Source organism: Notamacropus eugenii, chromosome 5, assembly GCF_028372415.1.
Source record: "Notamacropus eugenii isolate mMacEug1 chromosome 5, mMacEug1.pri_v2, whole genome shotgun sequence".
Taxonomy (NCBI): Eukaryota; Metazoa; Chordata; class Mammalia; order Diprotodontia; family Macropodidae; genus Notamacropus; species Notamacropus eugenii.
In genome coordinates this window covers 370,650,853-370,675,358 of record NC_092876.1, presented here as the reverse complement: position 1 = coordinate 370,675,358, position 24,506 = coordinate 370,650,853, and the positions used below count along the sequence as shown (strand labels likewise).

The 24,506-nt window shown below is 36.5% G+C and overlaps 1 protein-coding gene across 1 annotated transcript in view; it reads left to right on the top strand.

Moving 5' to 3' along the window:
* CDKL5 (cyclin dependent kinase like 5) overlaps window positions 1-24,506 on the top strand; it is a 254,855-nt gene that overhangs the window by 65,109 nt on the left and 165,240 nt on the right. The window contains exons 2-3 of the mRNA XM_072614215.1: window positions 16,339-16,571; window positions 18,402-18,436. Coding sequence (XP_072470316.1) covers window positions 16,508-16,571; window positions 18,402-18,436 — 99 coding nt within the window. The 5' untranslated portion in view covers window positions 16,339-16,507. The remainder of the gene's footprint in view (window positions 1-16,338; window positions 16,572-18,401; window positions 18,437-24,506) is intronic.

Below are 24,506 nucleotides of genomic sequence, written 5' to 3'. Positions count from 1 at the left end.
CATGTTGTTGGATTATGGTTTTTGATCCATCCTGCTATCCGTCTCCATTTAATGGGAGAGTTCATCCCATTCACATTCACAGTTATGACTACTATCTCTGTCTTTCCCTCCATCCTATTTCCCCCCTTTTGTGCTTTTAGTTCTCTCTTCTCCCTTCCCCTGCACAGTAGTTTTAATTTTTGACCACCACCTCACTCGGTTCTTTCCTCCCTTCTGTCAGCCCCCTTCCATTTATTTCCCCTTTTCCCTTAGTGCTTCTTCCCTTCCTTTTAGCCACCCCCTTTTCTTCTTTCCACTTTCTCCACCTACTGCCTGTTGGACTTGTTAGATTTGTGTACGTAACTGATTTTGTTGTTCCCTCCTTGAATCAAATCAGATGACAATAAATCTCAAACAGTGCTCATCTTCCTCCCCTCTTTCCCTCTACTGTAATATGTTTTTGTGCCTCTTCTTGTGATGTAATTTCCCTTTTTCTGCCTCCTCTTTTTCACATCTCCCATTATAATCCCTTTGCACCCTTAAATTACATTTTTTATCATCACATCATTTAATTTATACCCACTCCTTCTATCTATGTATATCCCTTTTAAGTATCATAATAAGTATACAATTCTCAAGATTAATAAGTATCATCTTCAATTATAGGGATGTAAATAGTTTGCCCATATTGAAGAACAAGGGTTTTTTTCCCCCATTTACCTTTTTATGCCTCTCTTGAGAGTTGTATTTGAAGATCATATTTTCTATTGAGCTGTGGTCTTTTTATGAGGAATGTCTGGAAATCCCTTATTTCATTGAATATCCATCTCCATGCCTCTAATATTATTCTCAGTTTTGCTGGGTAATTCATCCATGGGTGCAGTCCAAGCTCCTTTGCCTTACAAAATATCATATTCTAGTCCCTCTGATATTTTAAGGTAGAAACTGCAAGGTTTTGCGTGATCCTGACTGTAGTTCCTTGATATTTGAATTGTTTCTTTCTGACTGCTTGTAGGATTTTCTCCTTCACTTGATAGTTCTGGAATTTGGCATCAATATTCCTTGGTGTTTTCAATTTGGAATCTCTTTCTGGAGGTGATTGGTGGATGCTTTCGATGACTATTTTGCCCTGTGGATGTGGGACCTCAAGGCAGTTTTCCTTGATGATTTCTTGGAAGATATCATCCAGGCTCTTTTTTTCATTATAGCTTTCCAGTAGACCAATACTTCTTAGATTTTCTCTGCTGGATCTGTTTTCCAGGTCAGTTGTTTTTCCAATGAGATATTTTACATTTTCTTCTATCTTTTAATTTTAGATTTTGTTTGGCTGATTCTTGATGTCTTATAGAGTCATTACCTTCTACGTGCCCAATTCTACTTTTTAATAGATTGTTTTCTTCAGTTAACTTTTGCATCTTCTTTTCCATTTTTCCAGTTGTTCCAGTTAGGCTTTATATCTCTTTATCCATTTGTCCAATTTTCTTTTTAAATTCTTCTGTGAAATCTTTTTTCATATTTTTAAAATCATTAGCCAGTTTTTCTTCCATATCTCTAATTTGGCTTTTAAAATCCTTCTTGAGCTCTTCCAAGAATGCTCTTTGGACTTGAGACCAGTTCATATTCCCTTCTGAGGTTTCACATGGGAATACAGTCTCCATGCCAAGGTCTTCAGTAATAACCTGTATACCTAGAGAGTGCTTAGTAGATTTTAGTTGATCAACTAGTGTTATATCAGGTACTTATGAGTTATGTATGCCCTTCATCCTACCCATATTGAGAGGGAGGAGGGAGAAGGGATCCTGGCATCAGTTCCAAAAAGAAAAAGGTTTGAAGTAATTATGCCATTTTGCCAAATAAGAATTTTACGTTTATAGAAATGTTTTGTTGCTTTGTTTTTACAGATAGGATCTGGTTGTATTTTCTTTTATTGTTGAAAAAGTTCATTAATGGCATGGGGAAAAACATACGGAATTTTTTTTAAACTATGGAATCAACATTTCCAGATGAGTTCCGGAAAGCACCCAAAAAATCTTATTTGCAACCCTTAATTCAAGTATTAGTGAATTTCTGCTCTCTTCCCACCTTCCCCAGGCCAATTTCCAATTGAAAAGAAAAGTATATCTTGTACCGGAAAAAAAAGAATAGTAAAGAGAGGGAAGATGAGGATGTCAGCCATCTTTTGGGGAGATTTATTATTGAAGAATGCTGGAAAACCAGAATTCAAATCTAGACTCAGATATTTACCAGCTTTGAGACCCTGGGCAAGTTACTTAACCTCTGTCTGCCTTAGTTTCTTCAATTTAAAGTGCCAATAATAATACCTACCTGCTGGGATTGTTGTGAGGATCATATGAGATTATTTTAAAGTGCTTAGCAGATTACCTGGAACATACTAATGCTTGATAGATCACTGTTCCCTTGCCCTTTCCATCCTTTCCTGTGGTTCTATTTTTCTTTTGATAGCCATAGGCCCCAAATGAATTTTAAGCCATATTAACTGGATACTTTACAAGAATGCTTCCACTTCTTGAATATTCTAGGTGAGAGGATGTTACTGTTTTGTTAACAACAGAGAAAGGGGAAGAATGGGTATATTTTTAAAAAGCATCTTTAAACTCATTGGGTGGAGCGCAGCCCAGTGCAGGCTGGGTGATGCGGCAGGGACAGGACCTACAACAGGCATCAGGGAGCCACTGGGAGCAGCAATTCCCAGATTGCTCAACCCACAAGTGCCACAGCTTCAAAGTTCAATGGGAGGGCTCCTTCACCCAGGAGAGGGGAGCGTGGTCTGGTCCACCGGCAGCAGCCACTGTAGCAGCAGCTTCCATTTTTGGAGCCCTTGGTCACAAGACCCTGGGGGAATTAAACCGCTGATCTGAATATTAGCCCTGAGCTTGGACCTGGGGTGAGGAGGAGCACTGGTGTGGTGGAACTGTAGGTGATTGTGGTGAGGGAATTCTAATTGCAGGTCCTAGGCATAAAAGTTTTTGATTGCTCCCAAACCAGTGTGCAGGCCAGGAAATGAGTAAACTCCTCTCCCTTGATTGTGCCACCTTGAAGGAACTGAGAACTTACAGGTCCCTAGAATATACCCTCCTCTTGATAAAGGACTCAAAAGTCACATAACAGGTGGGGAAAATGCCCAAAAAAGGGAGAAAAAATAAGACTATAGAAGGTTACTTTCTTGGTGAACAGGTATTTTCTTCCTCCCTTTTGGATGAGGAAAAACAATGCATACCATCAGAGGAAGTCAAGGCTTCTGCATCCAAAACCTCCAAGATAAATATGCAATGGTCTCAAACTGTGGAAGAGCTCAAAAAGAATTTTGAAAATCAAGTAAGAGAGATAGAGGAAAAATTGGGAAGAGAAATGAGAGTGATGCAAGAAAATCATGAAAAACGAGTCAACAGTTTGCTTAAGGAAACCCAAAAAAATGCTGAAGAAAACAATACCTTTAAAAATAGGCTAACTCAATTGACAGAAGAGGTCAGTGAGGAGAAGAATGCTTTAAAAAGCAGAATTAGATAAATGGGAAAGGAGGTTCAAAAGCTCACTGAAGAAAATAGTTATTTAAAAAGTAGAATGGAACAGATGGAAGCTAATGACTTTATGAGAAACCAAGAAATTATAAAACAAAACCAGAAGAATGAAAAAATAGAAAAAAATGTAAAATATCTCATTGGAAAAACAAATGACCTAGAAAATAGATCCAGGAGAGACAATTTAAAAATTAAGGGATTACCTGAAAGCCATGATCAAAAAAAGAGCCTAGACATCATCTTTCATGAAATTATCAAGGAGAATTGTCTTGATATTCTGGAACTAGAAGGTAAAATAAATATTGAAAGAATCCACAGATCACCTCCTGAAAGAGATCCAAAAGAGAAACTCCTAGGAATATTGTAGCCAAATACCAGAGTTCCCAGGTCAAGGAGAAAATATTGCAGGCCGCTAGAAAGAAACAATCTGAGTATGGTGGAAATACAATCAGGATAACATAGGATCTGGCAGCTTCTACGTTAAGGGATCAAAGGTTTTGGAATATGGTATTCTAGAAGTCAGAGGGACTAGGATTAATACCAAGAATCACCTACACAGCAAAACTGAGTATAATACTTAAGGGAAAAAAATGGTCATTCAGTGATATAGAGGACTTTCAAGCATTCTTGATGAAAAGACCAGAACTGAATAGAAAATTTGACTTTCAAATACAAGAATCAAGAGAAGCATGAAAAAGTAAACAAGAAAGAGAAATCATAGAGAACTTTCTAAAGTTGAACTGTTTACATTCCTACATGGAAAGGTAATATATTAACACTTGAGACTTTTCTCAGTATTTGGGTAGTTGGAGGGGATTATACACACACACGCACACACACATGGACAGAGAGCACAGGGTGAGGGGAATAGGAAGGGATGGTATGTAAAAAAAATAAAATTAAAGGGTGAGAGAGGAATATATTGGGAGGAGAAAGGGAGAAATGGAATGGGGCAAACTGTCACTCATAAAAGAGGGAAGAAAAAGCTTTTTCAATGGAGGAGAAAAGGGAGGAGGTCAGAGGGAAAAAGTGAAGCTTACTCTCTTCACATTTAACTTAAAGAGAGAATAACATGCTCACTCAATTTGCTATGAATATCTATCTTACGCTGTAGGAAAGTAGGGGAGAAGAGGATCAGTGGGATAAGGGGAATGACAGAGGGGAGGGCAAATGGGAGAAGGGAATAATTGGAAGTAAACAGTTTTGGTGAGGGACAAAGTCAAAAGACAGAATAGAATAAATGGGGTACAGGACAGGATGGAGGGAAATAGTCTTACACAATATGAGTATTATGGAAGTCTTTTGCAGAACTGCACATAGATAGCCTATATTGAATTGCTTGCCTTCTCAGTGGGGATGGGTGTGGAGGGAGGAAGGGAGAGAAGTTGGAATTCAAAGTATTAGAAAGGAATGTTGAGAATTATTTTTGCATACAATTGGGATATAAAGAATAGAGGTAATGGGGCATTGAAATCTATCTTGCCCTACAAGAAAAGAGCAAAGATGGGGATAAGGGAAGGGAGAGGTGTGATAGAAGGGAGGGCATATTGAGGGAAGAGGCAATCAGAATGCCAGGCATTATGGGGTGGTAGGAGGGGAGAGATGGGAAGAAAATTTGGAACTCAAAATTTTGTGGAAATGAATGTTAAAAACTAAAAATAAATAAATAAACATTAATAATATTTTAAAAGAGCATCTTTGGAAACAGTTCCAAAAAAATTTTTAAAAACCTTGTTTCTTGATGTCTCTCTTAAAAATAGGATCTTCTTGGATTTTAAAAGATTTTCTCTTTAATACAGGCTAGCAAGATTCCTTTCAGGTTCTGCCTTTAATGGACTTACCTTTTATATGATTTAGGAAAAATAGAACATCACAATTCTTGATTACTGTAAGATTTCCAGTATTAAAGAGAAATCTTGTAGAAGTTATAATGCCCATCAAGTTAATGTGTGCATTACAAAGTGAATTCTTATTATAATTCATCCCTTATATCTTTATTTAATGTGATGTATATCAGGTGTTCATGGTTGTTGGATGTGAATTTGTGGAGGTATTTGAATTGTTTTGTTTTTATTTTTCCTGAAAATTGACTTCTCACTTATGGTTGCAAAATTAGTTGAATTTGAAGCTCTGTAGAATTGTTAGATTATTACTGTTTACTCAAACCTTGACTAGCTTAATTGAAACTATGGTGGGATCTTGATTTGGATAATTCCTTAAATTTTTGTGTAAGTATGTACTATATACTACTCAGAGTTTTTTTCTAATAACAGATAGATGATGTAGCAGCAAGCCTGCTGAACTTTAGTCAGGAAGACCTAAATTCAGATCCTGTTCCAGTCAACCCAATTTTTCCTCTACTTCTCTTACTTGATTTTCAAAATCCTTTTTGAGCTCTTCCATGGCATGAGACCAATTTATATTTTTCTTGGAGGCTTTGTATGTAGGAGGTTTGACTTTGTTGTCTTCTTCTGGTTGTATGTTTGATCTAATTTGTTGTCAAAGTAAGATTCTATAGTTTGATTGTTTTCTACACTATGTGCTTATTTTCCTAGCCAAATACTTGACTTTCTGTTTTTTTGTTAAGGTAGGATTTTGCTTCCATTGTATAGGGTATCCTGTCCCAAATTTCAAGGGATTTGTGCAGCTGTTTTCAGAGATACTTCTAGGGTCCTGAAAATTTTCAGTTCTTCCAAGTTGGTATGATCAAAGGAGAGGTGTTTATTCCTCCTGACCAGAAGCACTCTTTTTGCCTTGAAACTGTGAGGAAGATTCCCTCTCCTCCACCACCATAAGTTCTGCCACTTCAGCCCTTCTCCTCACCATAGGACGGACACCCAAGACTGCAACCCAGATCTAAGCAAGGGCAAAGTCTCAACACTGGTAAAGAGATCCCTGCAATCCCCCTGTGATAAGAGGCTCGATTCTCCCCCACCATCTGTGGACTGAGAGCTCTGTAAGCAGTTTCTGCTGCTGCTACTGCTGCTGCCACCATCCTAGGACTGGGACTGGTCCATGCTCCTCTTATGCAGGTCCGACAGACCTTACCTACTGACCTTCTCAGTTGACTTTGGTGTTTGTGGGTTGAGAAGTTTGGAAACCACCACAGCTGCCAGTGATTCAGACCCCTGAGCTTATTTTCGGTGTTGCTGGGGCCTGCTGTGTGCCCCCACTGTGCTCCTCTCTCAGACTGGTACAACAGATCTTTCCTGTCAACCTTTCAGATTGTCTTGGGCTAACAGTTTGTTTCACTTTGTCATTTTGTGGGTTCTGCTGCTCTAGAATTTGTTCAGTCATTTTTTACAGGTATTTGGAGGGGTTTGGGGGCGAGCTCAAGATGTCCCTACTTTCATTATGTCATCTTGGCTCTGCTCTCACCCCCACCCCCTAACCTTTTTCCTGTTGGCTATTGGTAGAGGTATCTGGGTAACAGTACATAGAGCTTTGGTCCTGGAGCCCCGAAGATGTGAGTTCAAATGTAGTCCTGGACATTTATTAGCTTTGTGATCATAAGCAGTCACTTAACTGCTATTTTTCTCATTTCCTCAGTTTTAAAATGAATATAGTAATAGCATTTACCTCCCAGGAGTGTTGTGAGAATCAAATAAAATTTTTGTAAAGTATGTAGCATAGTGCTTGTCATATAGTAGATATTTAATAAATGCTTATTCCTCCTTTTCTACTCTCTACCCCACCAATTGTTTGTAAGGTCTTAGAGAAGGGGATTGTTTGATTTTTGTCTTTGAATCCTTAACTACTTAGAAGATAATAGGTACTTATTAATTGTTTAATGATTGACAATAATTTTGTTTGTTATGCAGTCATTTTTGGTTGTGTCTTACTTTGTTACCCCTTTAGCGTTTTCTTGGCAGAGATACTGGAGTGATTTACCTTTTCCTACACCAGCTCATGATGAAACTGAGGCAGACAGGGTTAAGTAACTTGCTCAGGGTCCCATAGCTAGTAAATATCTGAGGCTGGATTTGAACTAAGGAAGATAATTCTCCCTCACTCCAGGCTTGTCACTCCACGTTGCCACCTAGCTACCTTAGACAACATCTTCAAATATTTGAAGAGTTCTATCAAGTGAAAGAGGACTTAGATTTCTTCTGCTTGGCTCTAGAGGGTACAACTAGGACTCATTGGTAGACTGTCACTTAATGCTCTTCACACAGAGTCTGTGTGACCTTTATGGGATTCAGACCACCACAGGTCCTTTATAATGCTCTTTAGTTTATGTTTCATATTCCCAGGTGCTTAGTAAACTTCTTGAGAAATGGCATCATGTCTTCTGTTGCTTTATATTTTCTAGAACACCTAGTACAATGCAGGCAATTTCCAGCTAAGTAAATAGTTGTTTGAAATGAAAAGTTTAATTTATAAATTGGTTGACTACGAGAAAACGTGTTGTGATATTAAATGGTTATTAGCTTTCCCACATAGTCTGAAGAGAAAAGTCTGTTTTTGACAGTAGGTGAAGTAGTAAACCAGTAAGACTGTGTCTGAAACTTTTTGTTCCCTGAGGAGAGGACTATGAGGAGTGAGAGGGTAGGGACAGAGTGCTTTGCTTCTCCAAAAGTGAGCTGTTCTCATGGGGAGCTGTGGGGGGTGGAAGAGTTGCTGATCTGCACAAGGCTGCTTTGTGGGTAATTCTAGTTGCTTCAGCACATCCATCAGGAGAAGACTTAGGCAGTGCTCAAGTGGGGAGGCAGCAGCCCCATGTGTAAGTACTTTATATGCACATGTTCAAAACCTGTTTATAGAATTGATTAGTTGATTTGATTTGATAAGGGAGAAAGCAATAGAGGCTGGAGCACATATGAAAAATCCATTTCTATTATCAAGATGGATTAAGAAGAGAATATAGTGAATCGTCCTACTAATAATAGGTCATATATTCTCATCTTTTATTGGAAGAATTTTGAGAAGGAATAACTTGAGGCTGTAGTAATTTCAAATACATTTATTCATGAATCTTTCCTAAAATGGGAAATGAAATATGGCAAGGTAAATAATACATTTCCCACAAGAATATAGTGTTCTGAAGTGATTTTCCCACAGACAAGCATATTTTTACTTATTGATTTGTAGCTACTTTAACTTTCTCCCTTCTATTATTTCTTCTGCTTTCCTTTCGTTTTATACAAGATTACTATTTTTATGTGTAAGGTGAGAAACACCAATCAGTGTTTTATTGGTCAAATAATCATTTTATTCATACTTTATTTCCATTTCCCTAATAGTTCTCACTACTTATAAACATGAAATTATTTGTAAGCATGAAAAATATACCAGTAAAAAAGGAAGAAAAAAATGAAGATTCAAGAAGGTTTTAAGCCTGTAGGGGAGCAAAAGATATATAGAGATTAGAATTTAAGTCATGAAAAATATTCACGATCCATGGAAGAATGTTAAAGAATAATACTTGATATAAAGAATCCATTCTGTATTCTTAGCTTTTATCAGTTGTCATAGATGCTTTCCCATAGACCACAGTACAGAGGCAATTGTCAGCCTGAGTATTTGGAGAAAATTTTGCAGGTGTTAGCTCAATATCGAATCAGTCTTTAAAATGTTGCTTAACCATATTTCTTTGAAAATAGCTGTACATTCTCTTTTTCCTTGAATCTAGTTTATACAAAAACCGGAACCTGTGCAGTCATGTTTTTAGTATCCCTGATAGGAGCAAAGATGACATTATTGGACAGTAGGGAAGAAGAATACTATGAAAGTGACAACGAAGAGAATATGTTATAGATAACACATTCATTAAGTGTATACTGTACTATTCTAATCATTGGAGATACAAGTATGTTCTAATGGAGGAATATAACACATAAAGGGGAACTGAAAAGGGAAGGAGGTACTCAGAATCAGGAAACCAAGGGGGCTGAGTCCTAGGTTTTAGAGAAGAAAGGAGAGTTAGAGTTGTTTTGTCATTACAAGGTCCTTATTGTATACCTGTTCTACTGATTCTGCTTACTTTGCTCTGTATCAGTTCATGTGATTCTTGCTAGGTTTGTCTGAAACCATCTCTTAGAGCATAATAGTATTCTATTACATTCATTTACCATAATTTGTTTAGCTGTTTCTCACCTGATTGCATTGCATTAGTTTTCAGTTCTTTACCACTAAAGAACTCTATACCTTTTTTTGTGGGGGGTACATATGGGATCATTTTCTTTTTTATTTTCCTAAAATCTCTTTGACTGAGTTAGTAGTTTTGCTGCATCAAAAAGTTTGCAGTTTAGTGACTTTTGGGGAACAGTTCTGAATTACTTTCCAGGAGGATTAAACCAATGTGCAAGTCCACCAAGAGTGTATTAATGTGCTCCTCTGACATTTGTTTTTTTGTCTTTGTCAATTTGATGAGTATGAATTGCTTTAATTTGCATTTCTTTAATTATTTGTGATTTGAAGGTTTATTTTCATGTGTTTGTTGATAATTTGGATGTCTTCTTTTGATCACTGCCTGTTCATAAATTTCACATTTCCATTTCTTTCAAAAAAAACATTATATTTCATATCCTTAAGGCCCTCCACCATCTTGGGTGCCTTCTTCTGGAATTTCTAGCTTATGAATGTCCTTCCTAAAATGTGATGCCCAGAACTGAATTCAATACTCCAGGTGGGGGCCAGCAGAGACTGTGCAAAGGAACTATCTTCTATGTAATTCTGGACCCCTTTTCTCTTTCACTAGCTGTGTAATTGTGGAATATTACTTAAATCCTTTGTAATCCCATTGTAAACTGGAGTTAACAATACCTCTGTTTCCTGTCTTAAAGATTAGTGAGATTCAAATGATGTTATAGCCTCAAAAGGCTAACAGTGACAATTATTATTTTAATTCAGCCTAAGATTTCATTAGTCTTTCTGTTTTATATTGAACTTAAAATTAATCCTGTTTTTAAAAAATTAAAATAAAATCCACTATTCTGTTGGTAAAATGATTTCTTGACTATATTTGAGTGACCTAGAGTGGGTCTAGAGGAGGTTGACTAGAATATTGAGAGAACTGAAAACCATGCCATAGTAGGATCCATTGAATGAACTGGTATTGATTTGCCTTAAGAAGAGAAAATTTGGGAGTTGCAGACAGAGGAAAATTACCCAATATTTAGGGCTGTTCCATCTCTTCTTTAATGCCAGTGGCTCCTCCCCTTTCAAAATGTATTCCCTCAAGTATTAACTACTAATGACTAGCATCTCAGTTCCATTTAACTAATGAACATTAGTTAAAAGGGATATTTAAAAGTATAGGGAGGATAGAAACACAAACATTTCCTCCCACTGCTTGGATGTGGCTTCAGACCTAACACTTTTTCTTCATGGAATTGATTTCTCCAAGTTCATATCCAAATACTTGGCTATTAGACATAAATGCTCAGCTGTCACTGGACTCATTGATGGGCTGCAAAATGTCTTATAGATTGGACTCCCAAGACTCTTGGCACTTTTGAAAACTCCTAGGGCAGGGGTGGTGAACCTGCAGTTTTGAGGCCACATGTGGCCTTCTAGGTGTGTGGCCTTTTGAATGAGTCCAAGTTTTATAGAATAAATCCTTTAATTAAGGGGATTTGTTCTTTGAAGTTTGGATTCAGTCAAAGAGCTGCTTTTGAGAATCTAGAGGGCCCCATGTGGACTTGAGGCTGCAGGTTCCCCACCCCTGTCTTAGGGTCATATCCTCCTTCATTTACGCTGAAAGAACAAACATTAGGCTGAAGTGAGGCTGGTATTCTTGGAGCCAGAATATCTACACATTCTCCAGAGTCCCTCCAAGGCCTTCCACTGCACATCACCCTATCCCTCTTAGAAACATGCTCTCTCTAGCCTCTTCCTTGTGAGATGAGATGAATGAAAAGCCTGAGACACAGAATTCCTGGGTAATTAATGATCAATTTTATTAATTAGGCTAGCAAATAATAAATTAATAGTTAGTGATTTCTCTCCCTAACCAAAGACAAAAGACCATGTATAACATTGAATGCTTTGGAAAAGTGGGTGCCCTTGTCAGACCAAGGTAAATCCTGATTTGTGAAGATTCAGTGAGAGGATGGACATATTAATGAGGAGGTGGGCCAAAAGTCTTCAGCTCCCCCATCTTTATACTTAGGAGCATTCCAGGACAAAAGAATCCATCTCCACCCTGAGGATTTGCATTGAATAGTGGTAGGTTTTATGAAGGCGTGAGCTTTTTAGGGTTGGAATTCAACTAGATGATATTCTCTTTACACTTTAATCAGAAATGAGTTCTCCTCGTTGGGTGGAACCCCACCCAGAATTGAGAAGAATGTTCCAGTCTCTGTCAGCCTTGTCCTTCTGAAGTTCTGGCTGAATCACCTGTAAGGTCTAGTCTTTGAATGAGAAGTAAAAAAAAAAGAAAAAACCCTGGATCCTGATATTAATATTGGATTATTAATAATAATTTCTCTTAGGGGGAAGTACATCAATAGAGCAGGTTTATAAAGACTAGGTTTCTTGGCCAGTCCTTGGTTATAAAGGTGCTGCTTGAATGAATGAAGGAATGAATAGTGACTTGGTGTATCAAAGATATAATCTCAGTTTGGCTAACTCCTGATGAAGCATATTCTTATGTTACACTCTCCTTATTTGCTCTTTCCTTTCACTTTCTGAGCCCTGTGTGGCCAACTAACACTAATAGTAGTCTACTTATAACATAGGAAGGCAAGCACATACTCCTAATCTAAAAGCGATTACTTTTCTGTTAGCTGGTGTTTTGGATTATTTGCTTCATTACTTTGTCTCCATTCATGCAGATAATAGAGATCTAGCTGCAGTCATTTCACATCTATCTTATTATTTTGAAATAAAATTTGTGATGACTTTGAGGAGGTCAGAACAGTGTCACTTTGTGTTCAGAACATGGGAACCAACCTGTCCTTAAAGTACTTTTAAAGAGTATCTGTCATCTGGATTTGGAAATGGGGACACTGGCTCAAAGTTATGGAATGTCCAGTTTTGAAATTTGAAATAGTCTTTTGTTTGTGCCCTTTATGAGCTGTGGTGTTTGTTCTTTCTTTGAGGACAAAACCCTAGTCTGTATTTTTTCAGTGTTTGCCAAATGTAGACCTCTTTTCAAATCCTTCCAACACTCAGCTCCCTCCCTATCTTTGATCTGCTTTCTCTTTTGTGTCAGACTTCTAATAACCGTTCTATTGACAGCAATATAACAATATGCCTTAGTGATTTTGATTGAGCAAAGCATAAGACATCTCTTTTTAACCAAGTACTAAATCAAATATAGTACCCTAAGGGGTTATCTTTAAATTTGTAGTTTTTCATAACACTCCAAGGCATATCCATTGTTTGAGTCATTTCTTATTAATCACAACATCTCTAAAACATTTTGGTAAAATTTTATATCAGATTTTTAAAAGTGTAAAATGACACCCCATTAAGCATATACAACCAGGGTCAAAATGGGATTAAAATAGGTTTGACCATTGAAAGTTCATTTGTCAGTCTGACACAAGATGTGATAAGCTACTTCAGGAAACACTCAAATTATCTGTGCCTTTTATTGTGAGGGTTGATAGCAATCCATATACCCTTTGTATTTTTAAATTTTGTTTATTTCCCTTAGCTTATTAAAGGAAAGACCTACCGAGCAGGGGCCGTTTTTATCTTTTGCTCTTAAAAACTGGGATTATTTCTTGTGCATCTTTACACCCTTCGCAGTGACTGGCATTGAACTTTGCCTATATTAGTCATTCAATAAACAGGTTTGTTTTAATCAGCTAAGTTCATTTTAATAAAAAGGTTTGAGGTACTTGCCTTACATCTCAGAGCGTTAAGCAGCTTTTCAGCAAGTTTACCAGGCTCTCAGACATTTGCTTCTCTGGCTTTTGTCCCAAAGTTTAGCTTGACCATTTGTGTTTCTAATCTATTTCAGCAGAAGAGATGGATTTTGAAATTTTTTTTCCTATTCGCCAGACTTGATTGTGTATATTAAAGCTTAAGTCTAGAATTCACAAAACATAAAATTAGCCTTCTAATCAAGCTCTGTGCCTCGGGACAATGGGGTATAATAAAAAGAGCACTGGAGTCTAATGTATGAAATGAATGAATGAATGAAAAAGATCAATAATACTTACAGTATCCCAGACATTGTGCTTTAAGCACAATAAAACAAAACAAAACTAACAAACAAGACACCTTTTTAAGGGGCTTACTTTCTGAGGGGAAACAAAACACCTAAAAGTCAGACAGAGTTGCAGAGTTGGGAGTGGGGAGGAAAGAGAAGAAAACGTGACTTATTGGCCAGAAGATAGATCTGGTTCCAGGTAAGATAAAGGTGAAAGCCCGCCTCTCAGAGTCTAGGGTCCTAGTGTCAGAGTCTGAGTTGCAGTGTTGAGAAGAGGAGGGAAAGAATGACTTGGATTTAGAAGACCTGAGTTCTAATTCAAGCTCCGCTACTAATAACTGTGTGATATTAAATAAGTCCTCAATTTCTATAAAATGAAGGTGCAGGATTAGATGATTTCTTTTTTTTCAATTTGTTAATTTTTTTTTAGTTTTCAACATTCACTTCCATAAGTTTTAATTTCCATTCTGGTAGGTAAAGTCCCATTTCTGACTCATTAGATCCTTTCCCTCTTTTTTAGGGGATCATAGTGGTGATTCATATAGGGAGCAAGATATTATCTGTTACTGGTTCTGTACTTTGAGTCCTCTGATTACATTAATTAACTGAAAGGGATCAGAATATATGGGACTGGGAGGCTTCCTAGTTTACACAAGGTTAGCTAACAAGAGGATCTTTTCTCCAGTCCCAGGTGATGCGGGGCAATGGACACTTAGCCATGAAGTTATATTTAGCTATAAAGTTATATTTAGGGTAATTAGGAGAGAACCTTCTTTGATTGGTTTTAGGGGCAAAAGTAAAAGGAAGAAATAAGCAATTTTAAATTGTGTATTATAGTATATACGTGGCTATACAGGATAGTGACCAACCAGTATGGCAAAGGATCTCTCCAGGGAGTTATTGCCTCTGACTTGCTGGGCCTGGGCCAGAAGAATAGCCTTGAATTTACCTCTCAAGTGAGGACCAGAGGCTATAATATATGGCTTTTACTTTGGGGGTTCTACATAGGAACGCTAACTCAGCTTTTTTAGGAGAGGGAAATAAACTTTAAATATACAAAGAAATCTGTTGTGGGGGATGCATGTGTACCATCTCTGCCACTGGGTAGGCTGAGGCTCAAGAGTTCTGAATTTATCAAGTGTTCACACTGAGTTTGATATAACTGTGATGAGCTTCTGGGATCACCAGGTTTCCTAAGGAGGGATTAACTAGCCCAGATGTGAAACAGCAGGTTGGAACTCCTGTGCCCATCATAGTGGGATCAATTTAATGAGTAGTCCCTGTATTTCCAGGCTGAGTGAGATAGGGAAAACTAGTCTTTAAAAAAATACACAAAAGACTTAGCTGGGTTAGAAAGACCTTAATTATTAATATAGCTATTTAAGAATGTATGTATGCATGCATGTATTTTATAGTAAGCAGAATATCAATTTCCATTCACCAGAGTAAGGGAGGATAGAACTTGAAGTTAAAAAAATTCTAAGAGGCAAACATTTTTATACACATAAGAATAGTCATTTAAATTATAAACCAGACACTGTGAAATAAACTGCAGAAGGCATAATATAAAGCTTTATTGATGTTTGCTTCTTAATCACTTTCTTTTTATGATTTTCCCCTTCTTCCATTAGATTGTAAACTCCTTAAGAATAGGAATTAATTTCTTTGCAGCTCCTTGCAGAGTACCTGGCATATAGTAGATGTTTAATAAATAATTGTTGATCTGTGGATTGAACTTTGCCTTGTATCATAGAAAATACAGTTAAGCAACATTCTGCATTCCTTACTATAAGGCCTTTCTCCTGGGAAGGGGGAATGTGTATTTTTCCTCTGCCCTTCAGGGCCATTTGTAATTGGTCAGTATAATTAGTCAGAGTTCAGTTGTCTTTTAGTGTTGTTTTGATTTACAACTCTTGTAGTCGTTTTGTATGTTCTAGTTCTACTGACTTCATTTTGCCTTAATATTTGCAGGTCAACCTCCGTTCCATCTTCCCTCAAGAGACCTTCATCATTTTTGACTCTTCTCATTTCCTCCTTCCTTCCCTCCTCTCTTCCAGCCAGTTGTTTAGTGCTGTCAATTCTGCTACTTCCACAGCCTTCTAGATTCTGCCTTTCTTTTTCACACACTCTGCCTACCTCGCTTGTTCAGATCCCCACTGTCTCTTGTCTAGACTTTTGGAGAGAAGAGTGTGTTGTTTTTTTTTTTTTTGTCTTTGTGTTCTCAGTACCAAGCACATAGTTGTTCCTTCAGTGTTTCACTGAAGATTCACTGAGTGATTGATTCTTTAAAATCTGAGGATGTTAAGTTCAGAACCAGGTATTCATGGAGCTCACATAAGAAGAGGGCATTTGCTAAAACAGAGAAGATAATGTGTATTTCTAGAGGTTTATTCATTGTGATTTTTCTTTCTCCTCTAAATCAAACTCTGTTTTTAATCCCATGTTACTTTAAATGACCAAATGTGTATTAAAATATGGATCAGACTTTACAAAGCATCTATGTTACAAAGTGTCTGGAGTTGTTTTATCTTTATTATAAACCTACTGTTTTGAGTTTCACAATTGAGATATAGTTCACAGTAAGGCAGTCTGTAAATCTCTTGGTTTTTAGCAAGCATCATGAACTCCCTGTCTCTTATTTTAGAGCGATAGTTTTAAATTAGATCACTCTAATGTAAGATTTGCAACTATTAATTATGCTATTTGTTCTTCCAGGGGGAATCATTTTATACTTCAGGATTAGAACAAGTATGTGAGAATTCCCATCAGCCAGAGTGGATTTCTTTCTTCAAGCTCTTCCAGTACGACCAGCTACGTAACTTTCTCCAATAACCCTTCGTTGTGCCATGTTCTGTGGCTTGCATCTAAAGAGGAATTTGTCTTCATGAAGATTCCTAACATTGGTAATGTGATGAATAAATTTGAGATCCTTGGGGTTGTAGGTGAAGGTAAGTTAGATTTCCTGAATTAACTGAATTCTTGGAATGTTCAGGTATACTGAATCAGTAAACCTCATTAATTATGACTCAGGTAATTTGGCATTTGCAGTAATTTGTTCATATTTCTCATTGAATAAAATACTGAAATTTCCATCTGTGAGATTTGAGGATGGCATAATCTAATCTACAAATAGTAGATTTTTCTAATTTAAGAGTGTCTTTAATGTTTCTTTAGCTTCTGAGTGTTGTATGGTTTTTTTCCTAAGTCTTTATTAGCACACCTTTAGCATTTATGGTGTTTTTATAAAGTGGATTAATCTTTACTAATACCCACGTGTATCTCCGTAGGAGATACTGTAATTGAATTTATGAATAAAAAAACCTGTTTTCAATTAAATTCTGTAATTCAAATTTCATCAAATAGAGTTCATAAGTGCTCATTAAAAAGTTTTGAAATAAAATGAGATCAGTAACTTTTAATTGCTTAAAATGTATATATTTAAAATTGGTAGATGCTACCTAGTATAGTATTTATTTGTAAAATACTTTATTGTTCATAGTTTGAAACAGTAGTATTTCTTAGTTTTTCTTGTTTATCAACTAGCTAAATAAACTGCTCAATCTTTTTCTATCAAGTTTATGAGTTCTTGTGAAGGAGAGGTGGTTTTTTTCTCAATAAGAATCCAATGTTTAGACTACCCCAAAATTTGAAGCATGAAGCTATAGAAAATGGATAACATCTTCCCACGTGCAACAGATTTTTCTCTTTTGTATTAACTAATGTTCCTAAAAATGAAAATAGTTTTGCTGTACGCTGACATAAGTAAATCAGATAATTATTTCATTTGACAGGGAGCACTGCAACACCCTTCTTTCTGTAACCTTCCTTGATGAATCCCTCCATTTTCTCTGCACACACAAAGAGTAGATAGAATGATCATTTTGGTTTGGATAAGATCAGATATCAAGATTAATTTCCCAGGAGATAGTGGAAAGTTTTTTAGTATAGGCACACTGCTGTGTACTGAGGAAATCTATGACCAGTTGAATGTCATGTTATTTAAATGTGAAAAAGCGTCTTTGTTTTTTTCTCTTAAACTTCATAGATTCTGTACTCATGCTTACTATAGGATGGGTCATTCCCTAGAACCTGGTGATGCTTATTGCTGGATATAATTTCTGTTGTGGTAGAATGTGAATAAGAATTTTTTTTCCTACAAGGATGAATATTCAAACTTTATATTTGATCTTCTCATGTGGAAGTGATTAGTGAACTTTTAAAATATGAATTTTCAAGTACCTAGTTTTATTTTAGTTTAGTACCAATTATAGGGAATTAATAAATGAAATTCTGGTATTCAAGAGTTGATATTTTCCCCTAATTTAGAGCTTAATTTTTTGCTTGTAAGATAATGCCAATTATTAAGTACATGTAGTCACTGCTAATAATTTCCTTCAGGTAAAAAGGAAACCTAAAAATATTTGTTGAATTAATTGGTGAGGCAAGGGGGGAAGAAGAGGGACTTGACATTATTTTTCATTAAGAATTTTTGTCCTTACTCAGAAGCTTGTGGAATGTTGTAAAGTAAAAATAAATAAAATTTTAAAAAAGAGGTGTTAAAAAAGAAAAAAAAAAGAAAAAGTGAGAAACAAAAAAAAGAATTTTTATCCTTACCATATTTTTATATGGTTGTCTGACTTACTTCTATAGAGTTCTATTTATAGATCTCAATAGATTTACTGATACTAGGTTCATAAAATACATGGGGTGAGGTTTTAGCCCCTCTAAATATTCTAGCATATATACATTTGTTCATATTTCTTTTTTTTTTATTGCAGGAGCCTATGGGGTTGTTCTAAAATGCAGGCACAAGGCAAGTAGAGTTGTTTTTTTTAAAATGTGCATGTATTTTAACTGTTTTGAAACTAATTTGCTGCCATGTACATATGGGCACTTAATACTGTTTAGAATGATGTTGTCACTTATAACTGAAACTGAAATTATGATAGGAACGCAGAATAAGAATAGAAGTATGATTAACTTCCACAGCTGGGTGCCGTCCTTTCCCTGTTTAGTCAAGATCTGTGATCATAGTTAGCCTGTTTAAAGAAGTAGTATAGTGGTCAGCAAGTGCATTGTTTTATTAATAATAAATAAGGAGGAGCTTGTTTTATTGTTGGTTGGAACAGAAGATGAAGGAGGATGAAGCAGAATGGAAACTAAAATATTTATTTTTGTGTTAAAGTTACACATAAATATTTATGGCCAAGGAAAAAGGTTCATTAAATATTATTCCTGTTGACCTGCAAATCCCTAAAGCCTCAGGAAAATTAAATTTAGATTTTAAGAGGGGGAATAATGAGTTGGTGTTAATATGGGATGATTCCCAGATGTAGTTTTAATTTCTCCTTAAATGAATTATATTTGCAGAATACTTGACTGTTCAACAAGTTGTTTAGAAAAATTATATGGAATTTTTGGAGCTGCTGCTTATTGGATAGTATGAAATGCATAAACAGTAGCCGTAGGGTGGCCAATGTTGAAGCTGTTCAGCATGTTGTTTCTATAATGATAGTAATTATGATACAGATTCCCAGTTATGTTGTACTTCATGTTTGCATGTTGTTAGGATCTGTGTTTTATCTTTTGACATAAAGTGTTGGCAAGTTGCTTGAGAATTCAATAAGAAAATTTACTTCAAATTCTGATGTAGCTTGTTTTGCAAGATTTTTATTTTTTTTCCTTTTCTAAACATCTCTATATGTGCTTAAATTGAAGGCCTTACCAGTTTAATTTGAAGAAATAATGTTTTTCCTCTTAAGGCTAGTTTTCATGTCTCAAGTATCTTATCTTCTAATTATCATATATTATTACCTCAGTTGTATGTTCTTGGCTTATTTCACCTATAGTACATATTTTATTCAACATCTGCTTGTCAGAATATTTAGGGGAAAAATGTTATTTTTTTCAGAACTTGATTAAGAGTGTCTAGGAATTAAAAATAACAAATGAAGGAAAGCAGAATAAGCTCAGGATCTCCAATACCTTTAAAAGAACATATTATTGTACAGTCATTTTGTAATCATTTTAGTTATTCATCCTCAAATAGTAAAAATACCTCAGGCTGTTTTAAAGTCCTGAGAGACTTGTTCTGAGGAAACAGATTATTAATTTTCAGTGTTAAATATGTGATTACTTCTTGAAGAAAAGATTTTTCTGATGCTTTTGCATTTACATTCTGTAGCAAGTGGAAGCTTTAGTCTTAAACTAGAGAATTCATGGTCATTTATGGAATGTAATTCATCTAACAGTTATATATCATTTATTAGAGATAGGGACTAATCCTATCATCGATTTAGGTTATTCCCACATAAGGAATTTCCCTCTATTAATGCATGTTGATAATTGTCTGAAGTATTTAAAAGGTTAATTGACATATACACCCAATGTCACATAATCAGTGTGTGTCTGAGGTAGGGTTTGTGAACTCAAGTCTTCCTGGTTCCATGGTCAGTTCTCTATCTACTTTTCCACTGAAAGTTTTTTCTTCCAGATTATGTAACAACTCTATCTTTATTTTTTTCTGTAATCTATTCCATCTTTGGAATTGAAGACTGGGTCATGGACCCCAATATTACTTTGGCTTTATTTAAGCCTTTCCGCCTTTCTTTGGGGGAAAATTTTTTCTCCCGCTGGATATTATAAACATATAATCTTTCTTTGTAACTAGATAGTTTATGATGTTGGTGATGAAGATAGGGTTTCTGGTTCAAATTCTGTATAAGTCATTTATCTTTAATTGATTCCATAGCCACAACGCCTCAATTTCATTCATCAAGAATTCCTTTAATACCTAAAACATGCAAGTCACTGTACTAGGTGCTGTGAATACAAGACATAAAAATAAAAACATCCCTGTCCTCAAAGAGCTCATATTCTTTTGACAGAAGCACATACACAGAAAAGTAAATGCAAAGTAATGTGAGAATTGGCAGCAAGGGAAAGTGCTAACAATTTGAAGATTCACACAAGGCTTGTGTAGGAGGTGGCACCTAAACTGAAACTTGAAAGGAGAAAAGTAGGAAGGTTGCTACCAAGTCTGTGAGAGAATCAGTGAAGAGGCAGACTATTCAGGGCATGAGGGATGGGCATTGTAAAGATATGGATGTGGGAGATGGACAGCTATCATTGGAGAATGGAACAGATACCATTTTGGCTAGATTATAGAGTGAGTGATGGGAAATAATTTGCAAGTAATTTAGAAAGGTCAAGCAGAGCCAGATTGTGAAGGAAATAATTTGCAAAAATTCTGGCAAGGAAGGCTATAGCTTGATTGTAAAATCCAAGCAAGAGGTAAGAGGGGACCAGTGTAGTTTTTGTTGTTGGGGAGTAACAAAGTCAGACCTTTGCTTTTGGAATATTAATTTGGGAGTCATTGAGCAGTTAGAGTCTAGAAGATAGACAGATTAGACTATTGCAGTACTCCATTTAAGAGGTAGTAAGAGCCTGACCTCTCAAGTGATGGAAGTGTGAGTGGAGAGAATGGTCAGATGTAGATTGATTCCACAAATCATGGTTTGATATAGAGGATATGGAACAATGAAGAGTCAAGAATATCTCTGGGGTTGCAAACCCTGGGTAACTAGAATAATGGTAGTATAATCTACAGAAATAGGGAAGTTAGGAAGAAGGTTCAGTTTGTTATCTTTTGAACATATTGGATTTGCATTTATGTACAGCTTCCAGATGAAGATGTCCACTAGGGACACCTGAAGAGAGAGACTAAGGCTTGTATATATAAATTTGGGAGTTATCTACATAGGATAATTTTATTCTGGGAGCTAATAGAATCACTGAGAGAATATATAGAAAAAGAAGAGAGCAGATCCCTGAGTTAGGATGTCAGTATGGATATTGAACTCACAAAGGAGACTGAGAGGGACTTTCAAAGGTAAGAGGAGGATCAGGTGAAAGTAGAATTACAAAAACTGAGGGAGCAGCTTGAGAAGTGAGGTAATCAGTAGCATTGAATGCTATCAGTGTGTGTATTTGTCCTTCGTTCCCGAAGAAGACCATGTCATCAGAGAAATGATGACATGACTTGCACTTGACTTTTGTTTTGAGGGCTGTGCAGGTCACCAGACTCACTTCTCCTCCAGGGCCATCTGAATCCAGTGACCAGATGTTCATCAGGATGACTGGAGATGACCCAGGATGAGGCAATTGGGGTTAAGTGACTTGCCCAAGGTCACACAGCTAGTGAGTGTCAAGTGTCTGAGGTGAGATTTGAACTCAGGTCCTCCTGACTCCTGCACTGGTGCTCTATCCACTGCACCACCTAGCTTCCCCAACATTGAATGCTATATTGAGGTCAGGAAGGGTGAGGATGGCTTTAGCAATTAAGAGCTCATTGGTAACCTTGGAGTTTCTGCCAAAACCACATTACTAGAGACTGAGAAGTGAGTGTATGTAATGCCAATGTGATATCCATAGCAGCCACTATGAGAATGCATGTGTATTTCCAGGGTAATTTCAAAAAATATAATAAACTGTCTTCCTTAAAGGCAAAACCAAAATTTATTTGGGACATCATTAGAATACCAGGAGGTAAGATTTAACAGGGTACTTGTAACAAATCCAGGGAGTGCCAACATCTTAAACCTTCTTTCTGTCAGACCTCCCCACAAAACAAGTTCCCCTAGACAAATTCCTTCCTCTGCCCACTCACAGCTTCCTTCTTTCTCTCTGCTTCTAGGGCCAAATGTTCCCACTCACAGCTTGCTTCTCTTTCTGCCCTGCGTCCTCTCTTTATCTCTCTCTGTCTCTCTGTCTCTGTCTCTCTCTCTCCCCCTCTCTCTCCCCTCCCTTTTCCCCTCCCCCTCTCCCTCTCCCTCTCCCTCTCCCTCTCCTTTTCCTTCTCCCTCTCCTTTTCCTTCTCCCTCACGCTCTCCCTCTCTCCCTTTCTCTCTCTCTCCTTGGGTAAGCTTCTCTTAGTCTGAGCTTTATGTAACTCAGACTCCTTGTGACCACAGGCTCCAGGTGTTAGGCCTAATAATGGGTGAGGAAGATCTTTCTGTTCTGTTAGCATTACATTGGACTGTGAGAAAGCAGAAGCAGTTGAGTAATAGATGCCTTTTTACTAGGTAGTTTGTCTGTGAAAGGAAGAAATATAGAATCAGAACATTTGTTTCTACTAATGAAAAAATGTTTCTAAGCGCATGCCATGGTGATGGTGTGGCTCAATAGTTTCAACTTTGTGTAGGAAAAATAGTAGTCTTCTAAGTAGTATTGTGTGTTTTAAGAAAAATGTCTAGGCTTTAAAGGAAGCAGAGAAAAGTGTCAGAACCCAGTACTGGGTAAAACTGAAATACCTTATGTGAATTTTATTGTTTGACAGAACATTTGAACAGAACATAGTTGTTAATGCATCACTGTAGACTACAAAAAGACTTCAGTTTTAGATAGAAAATAACTACACTCTTGTTTTGATACCTTATTTTTTTCTATACCACAGGAGTTCAGAATGGTCTGCCCAGTTCACTTTAATACCACTATGCCATGAATGCTTTGTATCTGGTTATTCTAGGTTGTCCTAAAGCTATTTCTTTTGTTTTTAAAATGGTTATGTTTAGGAACCTACAAGTGTAGAAATTTCAGCCTCATCCTGTGTTGTGTGCTCTGCTGGGCACAGGACATATCAAGATTTGAAGCATTAACTTTGGCCTCTAGGTACTTATTCTAATTTGGGAGACAGGACTCCTCCAAACACATATTTTGCTCAAGTAACATCTTCTACACATAGCCTCTTTTGAGCTTATCCCTTCTTTGGTTGGTTTTGATCTCCCACAGGCTCCATTTTTTTGAATTATATTTATCTTTATTATTTGAATTGTATTTATTTTAATAATGTATTTTGTTAATGCATATGTTGTCACCCTTGGATGAATGCTAACTTTTAGAGGGAAGATAGTGTTTTGTTTTTGTCTTTGTAAACCCATGGTCTGGCACAATGTCTGGCACATCAACAGGTACTGACCAAGGTTCTTGATTAATGACTACTACATTAAAAAATAAATAACAATGCAAGGGCTGATGCAGTCTGGATGGTCATTGCATCTTCTCTATGGTACTTATTACCCTTTTTAGCAAGAGGCTTATACAAGACCAACTTCCTGAATGTCAATTCTTTCTATTTTTCCTTTCTGTGTTCTTTCTGTTTTACAGCAGCCAAAAAGAATGGCTCTGGGTGGAAAATTTTAGGCATAAATTAATGCTTAACTTAGAGTAACAACTCATTTTAGAATCAGCAGCTGTTTAGTCAGTAGACTTTCTACAGTACATCTTTTTTTTTCAACTAAATCTAAATCAAATCTAAAACCCGACATTTAAAAATAAATCCAGAATTTGTGGTGCTCTTAGAATGATTTAGAATCTAAGAACAAGTGAACAAATCAAGATATATAATTGTTGAGAAATAATGAGGATATTAGAATACTGTTTTATTCACAATACAATTTACTGTACATTCTGGATGATCTTTTTTGAAATTTAATGAGACGTGCTCACAAATTTCATATACTGGAAATTTAAAGGATTTAAAAATGGGACTAATTCTTTTTTTTTTTAAATTGTTTTTATTCTATGATTCTCTAATTTTAAATATATTATGCTATATCAGAATACATACAAAAGAATGTCACAAGTTTAATCCAGGGGTGGGGAACCTGGGGCCTCCAGGCCTTTGACTGAATCCAAACTTCACACAACAAATCCCCTTGGTAAAAGGATTTGTTATGTAAAAACTTGAACTCAGTTGAAAGGCTGCACCCAAGGACCTAGAAGGCCACATGTGGCTTCAAGGCTGTAGGTTCCCCACCCCTGGTCTAATCTAATGTGTGATATTGCCATAGTTTGTTGGCTTGGTTGTATCATCAAAAAATGTT